At 42.9% G+C, this 9004-nt stretch overlaps 1 protein-coding gene across 2 annotated transcripts in view; it reads right to left on the reverse strand.

The window, feature by feature from the left end:
* The window catches only part of UTP15 (UTP15, U3 small nucleolar ribonucleoprotein, homolog (S. cerevisiae)), a 19672-nt gene that overhangs the window by 7486 nt on the left and 3182 nt on the right, over positions 1-9004 (reverse strand). For both annotated transcript variants that reach the window (XM_015413590.1, XM_015413589.1), the window contains exons 4-10: positions 8671-8855; positions 8082-8260; positions 7551-7676; positions 6780-6915; positions 4576-4660; positions 2418-2564; positions 1679-1780 (exon numbers count right to left, since the gene is read on the reverse strand). In XM_015413590.1, coding sequence (XP_015269076.1) covers positions 1679-1780; positions 2418-2564; positions 4576-4660; positions 6780-6915; positions 7551-7676; positions 8082-8260; positions 8671-8855 — 960 coding nt within the window. The remainder of the gene's footprint in view (positions 1-1678; positions 1781-2417; positions 2565-4575; positions 4661-6779; positions 6916-7550; positions 7677-8081; positions 8261-8670; positions 8856-9004) is intronic.

Genomic DNA, 9004 nt, shown 5'->3' on the forward strand with positions numbered 1-9004 from the left:
TGCACCAAGTATGAAATGTGTATGAGTGTATTTCTTAGTTTCACTCCTTCTTAAAATGTATGCAGGCAAGAAACATCCTCAAGCGTTCAGGTGGAGAGAAATTATTGGTTTGCAAAATTCTATGCCTTTCCCAGTAGCACTGATAGATTAACAGTACAATGGGGTGTGTGACAGGGCACTGATCAACCACTATGCTGGTGTACCTTGGACACACCAGTGCAACCCAGAGATACACTGGCACCATGCCCCAGTGCCACACACCAGCGTGGCCCCCTGCCAGAGTGTGACTGATACAACCCCCCGTGCCAGCAGCAGGGTGGGCAGGCCTAGGGGAGTGGCAGGAGTTAGTCAGCTCCCTAAGACACTTCAGCCTGGGAATATCCCCAGCCGGCAACACAGCGTTACACCCACAAAACCTATGGCATAGCCCAAAGGCACTCATGGAGACCAGAAAAACCAAAAAAAACCCCCACCCCAACAGCTGCCATGTTCACTGTTCCACACCTCTCTGTGGCAAGTCCCCCCCCACACCAGAGGCAGTGGCCATACCAGGGCAGACATGGCAGACGGCCCCAGGGCGGAAAGCAGCACAGTGCTTGGCCAGCGAGATGCTCCACCCTGAGACCGATCCAGCACCAAGGCTGGCCCCAACAGAGGCTGAGGGCAGCCTACCCAGGTAATCTCCAACCTCTACACCCCTCTACCTGCCCAGAACTTTTTTCTTTTCCCGCCCCCCCCCCCCCGAGACCTGCCTACCACCTGCGTTGCCAAACACCAAGCGGGCCAGACCGCCCCCAGAAGTACACCCCCCCCCCAGATCACCTATTCGCTGAAAAGTGACCGGTCCAGCAGGTAACCTCCATGGCCCCACATGCGCCCCTACCCCACCATGGAACCATCCTGAGACACAGCAACAGAGCCCACCAGCAGGTGGGTAAGGGTTGCCTGCTCCATGCACATCTACATGGCTGCACTAGTGTTTGTCCTTGCCCAGCCAGGACCTCTCCTGTGATCCATCCACATGCCACCCGGCAGCTGGCATCCAGAACTGTCCATGGCAGCAGCAGGACCAGCACAGCTCTGCCCAGAAGATCCTGTCATACAACCCCCAGACTGACAGCCCTGCCACACTGGCTCAGCCCCACACACACACAGCAGCCTCCCACTAAGTCTGGGAGGCGGATAAGGCACGGGATTGATGCAGACACAGAGTATGCTGTGAAGGAGTCACAGCACTGCACAGGCAGGCAGGAAAAAATAAACGATAAATGCCGTTACCTCCATGCTGTTCAGCCAAGTCCTGTGGCCAGAGATGCATGGTGCTGCCTCTCTCCTCTACCTACTGTGCCCCTGGAGCCAGGTTTCCACGGCAGCTGCCCTGTGGTTGGTTCGTTCACCCTGTCCATCACAGCCTCACCATTGTGTCCTTGTGATATCTTGTGGGCACAACAGTGGGGTTGCTGGGGACACCAGCTTGGGTGGCCCCACAGCAGGGGTATTCACCCAGTCAATGACCTGTGTGGGTTCCCCTTTGGGACACAGACCCGCTCTCAGGATCGCACTGCCTGAGAAGCACAGCACAGACCTTCACAGACCAGAAAGTAGCCAATTTATCTGAGAATGTTACAGCTTGCTGTATTGTGTATTCTAAAAGACCACTCAAGTAATGTTACCTTACCTGAAGGACAGCATCCAGGGCCTTGGAAACCTGGAAACTTCTCAAAAGTTGGTCGTATTTTTTCAAGTAAGTTTTTACAGGCTTTGTGACAAGGATATCCTCCTAAAAAGGAAAAGATGACAGTTTGTGACAGGGGCTACAGAAAAAAAAAGAAAAGAATCCATCTTATTGTAATATAACTTCTACCTTACATTTTTCTCTCACCTTTCCACCAAGGCACTCAGAGAAATGTAGGTAAGTTCTCCCCATTTATCCTCACAATGATCTTGTGAGGTAGATTTGGTTGAAAGAGATGACTGAAACACAGTCACCAACTGAGCTTCCTGGCTAAACAGGGATTTGAGCCCATGTTTCCCAAATTTTACTGCTTGTATTTCTAACAGTCAGCACTGGGAGCCAACATGGTGTAGTGGTTAAGAGCAACAGACTCTGATCTGAAGAACCGGGTTTGAGTCCCCATTTCTTCTGCACATGAAGCCTGCTGGGTGACCTTGGGCCAGTCACAGTTCTCTCAGAACTCTCGCCCCCCCCCCACTTCACAAGGTGACTGTTGTGGGGAGAGGAAGGGAAGGAGATTGTAAACCACTTTGAGATTCCTGAGGCCACTTTTTAAGCAATCAAAAGGCTTCCTAATGTATTGTAGGTCTGATGTCTCCCTAAATATTTCTATCTTGCTGTATTGTATGTCCTATTAAAATTGTGAGCGGAAGATCTGATGTTTACATCCTGTGTCTTGTACCTGCTTTGGCATGTAGTTTCTTCCTTTCACAAATGTTCGATATGTGGGCCTCCTCCTCCTTCCAGAACGCTGCTTTTCTTCATGTTTTCGATGTTTGATATTCAGTATTCCATTTGTCATGCCAACAACTAGGGTTTCATCATTTGGCTAAACGGAAGAAGAAACAGGTTTGCTGAATCCAGAATTGTAATTCAGAGATTATTTCGGACATGTTTTCTATGAAACTGCCATACGCCAAACCCAGCCACTGGTCCACTGAGCACCAAACTCTCTGCTCCAAGTGGCACCCAGAGGGAAATTCCAGTATGGTATGAAGACCCATGGAGCAACTTGGGTCTGGATGGGAGATCTTCTGGGGACCACCTCACATATGCTGCACAGTGGAAGAAAGATGGGATTCTTTCTTTCTTTACTCCTCTGACCTACAGGTCTTGAGTAGTATCCGTCAGACCCAGCTGGTAATAGAAGAAAGGAAGAACTCAATCAAGCCAGACAGAACAAGGGCATGCCATATAAAGGAAGATGTCCTATTACAGGCTGCCCAAGTTATCATGGCCTGAACAAGAAAAAAAAAGAACGCTTTATAATCTGGAATCTATTAAAATTTTAGTGACTAGAATAGCTGGAGGAAAATCATTCCACTGTTGCATTAGGGGTTTAATCCATTTCTCTCTAGCCTCATTACACCATTGACATTCAAACAGAACATGGGTCAGTTTCTATCCCACCTAAATCACAGCATCTGAGAATGGTATCCCTAACATACATCCTTCGGAAATCGCAGATGGTAGCACATGGAATCTTAGAAGCATAATTGCTCATCTATACCTTGGAATTGTGAGACTAAACAGATACTTTGGTATTGTAAAGAGAGAAGAACAAATGGAGAACATATGGAGAGAAGAACAAACATGTCTAGCTTGGCAGACGGTATTGTTATCAGTCTCCATGATCAGCTGCTTAATAGTCTTACACACTAAAGGCCATCCTAATGCCAAAACTACATTCTCAGGACACCCCAAAAATATTCAGTTTTTTTGCTATGGACTGATTCCATGAACTGGAGGTGATCAGATTTCATACAATATAATAAACTCTTATCCACAGAAAACATTTTGACTTTCAAATTTAATGCCAGTATCCAGGCTCTAGCTTTGATAGAATGCTGAGTTCCAGTCTAAGGGCAGTAACAACCATAAACTTTGGTATCTCACAGATTTGGCGTAAAAATTGTATTAGTGGCTGATCTATAGCCTTGTTCATCTTATGAATAAAGGTGGGATATTAATCCAATAAAAAACAGAGTAAGCAGACATGGTCATTCCCAGCACTTGCTGTCTTTCACTAAAGCTGCCAGGGGACTGATCTTGGAATCATCTGCTTACAACCCACGTGCTCTATACCACTAAACCCTGGAACGTCATGCTTTCGTTGCTTGATTCAAAGACACTAATTTAAATTACCGAAGAATGGCCCTAGAGAAAATGTCTAGAATATTTTCTCTAGAGGGCACCAGTCAAAAGGCACCCCTGCATCTGAAGCAATTCCAAATTCAAAAGAGTGAGGGGGGAGGGGAATTAGAACCTGCAAAGTTACCAAGCCTAGCAAGTGTACAGCTTGAAACGTCTCACAATTAAGGTAACTCACAGATAAACATACTCCAACAAGCAACTTCCAAGACACAATCCAGCATCCTAATCACTTGGTTACCTATCCCAATATGTGAATACACAAGGTGGAACACAACCTGATTTTTGAAAACTGCACTTGCTCCTCACGTGTATTTTGCAAGCATCAAACTATTTCAAACAGCCTGACCCACATGACACACAGACATAGCTGCACTGCTTGGTGGTGTGGCCACCCTAGATTTTCAGTGCCATATGTAAATGCAGCCCTAATTGGACAAAAACATTGGAAATAGGACTGAAGGATGCAATGCCATAGATAACTCTGCAGCAACATGCCAAGCCACAGCAAACGATGTCCCATCCAGTGAGAAGAGCTCCTGTACAAGTGCCATTCACTTGAATAAGATCTGCATCCCACAGGCATGCTATCATACTCATACAATATTTCATCTTATTCATATGAAATCTGTACATACAACAGGTTTGAGATAATATCAGTGACCAGAAGGCCTTTTAATCATACGTACTGCTAATGCAAGACTGAGAATGGAGGCTTCATAGTGAAAGCTGTGAACCACTTTGTAGGATGTTGTACTGTACACCTTCACGTGCCTGCATGGATAAAAAATAGCTTAGCAAGTAGTTAGATGATATCTCTGAAGAATTAGAAATTTAATTTGCACCATACCGCTAACATCTTGTCTGTTCCAGTTTTGCTTCCCATTATATCAAAATAGATTGATTGGGATGCAGAGAGCTCCGCTTTTATTTAAATGAGCTTCACTTTTATTTTACTTAAAATAGCCATGGTCAGGCAGGCAGGCTTTCTCAAGACACACACACAGCCTTCCAAGGTTAACCCAGATTCTATGGAGACAGATCAAGATGGGTAGCCATGTTAGTCTGTCTGTAGCAGTAGAAAATAACAAGAGTCCAGTAGCACCTTAAAGACTAACAAAATTTGTTGCAGGAGATAAGCTTTCATGAGTCACTGCTCACTTCTTCAAATACAGCACTGTATCTACCATAAATCATACATACAAAAATCATAAATCATACACACAAATAATGCATAATCATACCATACATCATACATATAACGCATGCATTTGCACACCTGATTCTCTTTCCTCCAATCATGTGGAAGAGGCATGAATAATGTATGTTTGTCTCTACTGAAACTGTGAAACTCCACTTTTGCCTGACTAATTGCTTTGGAATGCAAAGTTCTGATAAGCCTTTTGCCCTATGTTAACCTTGACTACAGCACAGCAGCTCCTCACATACACTTTTTAATAGTGCTCTCTCTGCAAAACTTGGCTTGGGAAATAGTCTTTAGAGACTCTTTGATTTTACTATAATTTCTGGGAAAATGACTTTTAATGATAGATAGAAATACTTCAGAGGATTTATTGTTAGTTATACCAAAAATTTATGGATGATAAACCTGTTCAAGTTCCCTTGAGAGATCTTCTGAATATGCTCACTGTGGCCATAAAAAAAGCTCTTGAAGAAGCCTTTCACTCAGTACAGACAGAGATCCAAATAAAGACCCAACAACTCAAATCTAAGAGCCAAATAGCCCAGACAGAGTGGAAAGAGGAAGAAAAAAGATTGGATTGCCTTGAAAATGCAGAGGGAACCTACAAGCAACATGACTGGAATTTGCCTACAAAGCCAAATACAACCATTACAAAAATGTACCAGAGACTTTATAAAAAAAATTATGGCAGATGAAATTCCCAAAACAGTGACTTCCTTACCAACTCAGAAAGAACAAAAAAATCAATTTATGAAATTACAAGCTACTACAAAGATGGAATACAGACAGTTACTCTTAGAAGACGATTTTTATACTTATAAAGGGAAGAGACAGAGAATTAAGACTTTCAAACTTAAGAGGACGAGTCAGAAAATCAAGAAAAAGTTGATAACTACAAAAATTTTGGGGAAAGCATGAGGGAACTCCCTCCATTTTAGGTCTATATCATTGACATATTGAGGGAGCCCCAGATACTCTTGAGGGAGTAAGATCCTAATATACTTGCGCTTAGAATAAAGAGTCATACACTGTACAATATAATTCAAAATTTAGTAACATGCTTAGGGAAACTTTGTATTGAGAGTCCCTTGGACTCCAAGAAGATCAAATCAGTCAATCCTAAAAGAAATCAACCCTGACTGTTCCTTGGAAGGCCAGATAATGAAACTGAAGCTCAAATACTTTGGCCACCCAATGAGAAGGGAGCACTCACTGGAGAAGACCCTGATGCTGGGAAAGATTGAAGGTCAAAGAAGACGGGGACGGCAAAGGATGAGATGGTTAAACAGTGTCATAGATTCAACGAACATGAAATTGAGCAAACTTCAGAGGACGGCGAAAGACCGGAAGACCTGGCGTGATCTGGTCCATGGGGTCGCGAAGAGTCGAACTCAACTGTGTGACTGAACAACAACAAAGAAACTGTATACTCTTGTATTTGCAAACTCTATATAAACAATGTATGATGGAGAAATGAGATGGATTTGATGACTGTATGAGGTGCTGTAATGGAGAGGAAATTGATGTGCACTGCTGTATCCCTAACTGTTTTGTTTGTTTGTTTTGGAAAAATAAAAACGTTATATATATATAAAAAATAAGGCTTCATTCTGCACTGGCAACCACAGGATATGTACGAAACCATTACCTCATAAAAAGCCAGGAAGTTAAATGGTGAGAAGTACAAACCTATCTAGCGAGCCAGAAAGCAGCCTCTGACCAGAGCTCGTCAGGCACAAACAGGTTACAGTTTTATGGTGATTTCTCAAGGAGACGAGTAACTGCCCTCCTTTAAGGACATCCCATACTTTAACATACCGACCACCTGCAAGAGAGCGAACAAAGACTTTATTTGCACACCCATTGCATCACAAAAAGAAAATTGGAAATGAGAGAAATTAAATTAAGAACAGTCACAGACTTTAATCAGGGTACAGCCAAAGCCTATTTACATAAACAGCATGGAGTACTTAAGCACATCAGGGTTTGAGCACACCAGGGTTTGATAATCAGTTTGAGAACAGACATCCATATACTCTGTCTATAAACATGCAGCCTGGTAGGAGAATATACACAATTTGTGACCTACACCAACCCAGTTGCAATCCACAGCAACACAGTAGGGCCTGGCATGCTCAACATCCTCTCTGCCTTTATAGTCCTGAACAGGCTGAAAAAACAGGTGGTGTATCAGACTCCTAGTGAGCTGTCACACACAGCTAGTAAGCTGTGGCTTTTCTTGGTGGGTCACAGACTGTGCAGACAATTCTCAGAAGCTACAACCAAACCCTCCTGGAACTTAAATATTCAGGCATGAGTGACACATAATTTACAACTATATGTTTTTCTCAGTGTTGCCTGTATTACCAATCAGATAAGAATTCTTGAAAGACAAAAATAAAAGCAAGCTACAATCCAACAGGAAAAAGTAAAAGGAAACTTGGCTACTTGATAACATACCTGCAGTCACAAGAAGACCTCCAGAAGGAAAAAGGTTAAGACTTTCCACTGGGTGCCCATGTTCTATTGTCATGACGCTTTTTTCTGTCCGGGTATCAAATACTTTCACAGTATGGTCATATGAGCCTAAAAACCATCCCAGAAAAAGAAAAGTCTGAAATCTTTCGTAGATATTAAAGAACAGAATACTGCTTTAGGTACAGCTGAATACACTGTGTTGGATCATAAGAACTGCATTTGTTAATGCTTTAAATAAGTAGAATTACACTGATTTACAGTGAAGTAAGTGAAAAATGAAATACAAGCTAGAAGAAGAAATCATCTTAAAGCAGCCAATCTGGCCTATCAGAATACAATCAAACATGCAAAAATCACATACAACAAAATATTCAGGCACAGAGCTGAATGAAATAAAATGCAATAAGGAGCAATTGTAAAGAGGACCCTTTTCTGAATAAGCAGCAATTGACACAGTAAATGTAATGAATTAGCTTTATTTGACACAGGTAATTATAAACCAAACCTACAAACCTGTTACAAAGAGATCTGCGTTCAGTTTACTAGCGCAGCCACATCTCACATAGTCTGTGTGCTCTCTATACGCAATGATTTCTGAGGCGGAAGAAACATCCCACACTTTGGAGGTATAATCATCTGCTCCAGATACTATTCGGTATTTGTCAGACAGAAAGCTGGCAACATGTACTGCTCTAAAAATAAATAAATAAAATCCAGATATTAGCCCCCTGCACATACTTTGCCAAATATAAGAAATGCGGGGGAGGGGGAATGGTATACAAGAGCTTTCAGGCCAGATTCAGGCCTCTGGCATCTGGAAATCTATCTAGAAAACTTCTGCAGAGTGAGAAGAATCTAAATGCCAGCTTGTTATAATGACTGAGAACGTAGGCTCTTGAGTGGAGAACTAATCTTTGCAGAACGGATCTAACAGCTAAGTAAACAGCAATGTACACTTGAAATTTAAAAATATAACATCACGTTTACTGCTTAAATTAATACACAGTGGCTACAGGCAACAAGCCATTTGTTTCAGGATACGTTAAAGAAATACATCAAAGCTGGAAGTCACAATGCATATAACTGAACTGTGATCTCTTACTTGGTATGGCCCTCGAACTGTCTCAGTGCTGCTCTCCCACCAATGTCAAAGAGTCGAATGCTGCCCTCTTCACTGCCAGCTACCAACAGCTTCCCATCATCTCTATACGTAGCACAGTATGCAACATCTTTAAACCGAGAGAACGTTTTGATTGGCTCCTGTGAGTATCGGCCATAGATGTGAATCTAAAACAAAATACATTTCACCTGTCAGCAGGTATTAAGTGGAAAAGCAGCTGAACAAGGCTTGGAGTATGATGCTGGATGTTGAACTGTCCATCCCTGCCCAGAAAAACACTCAAGTGGGAATAGGTGGAAGAGAAAGCAGGCAGGAA

The sequence above is a fragment of the Gekko japonicus genome, unplaced genomic scaffold (genome assembly GCF_001447785.1).
Source record: "Gekko japonicus isolate JY-2015 unplaced genomic scaffold, Gekko_japonicus_V1.1 scaffold318, whole genome shotgun sequence".
Taxonomy (NCBI): Eukaryota; Metazoa; Chordata; class Lepidosauria; order Squamata; family Gekkonidae; genus Gekko; species Gekko japonicus.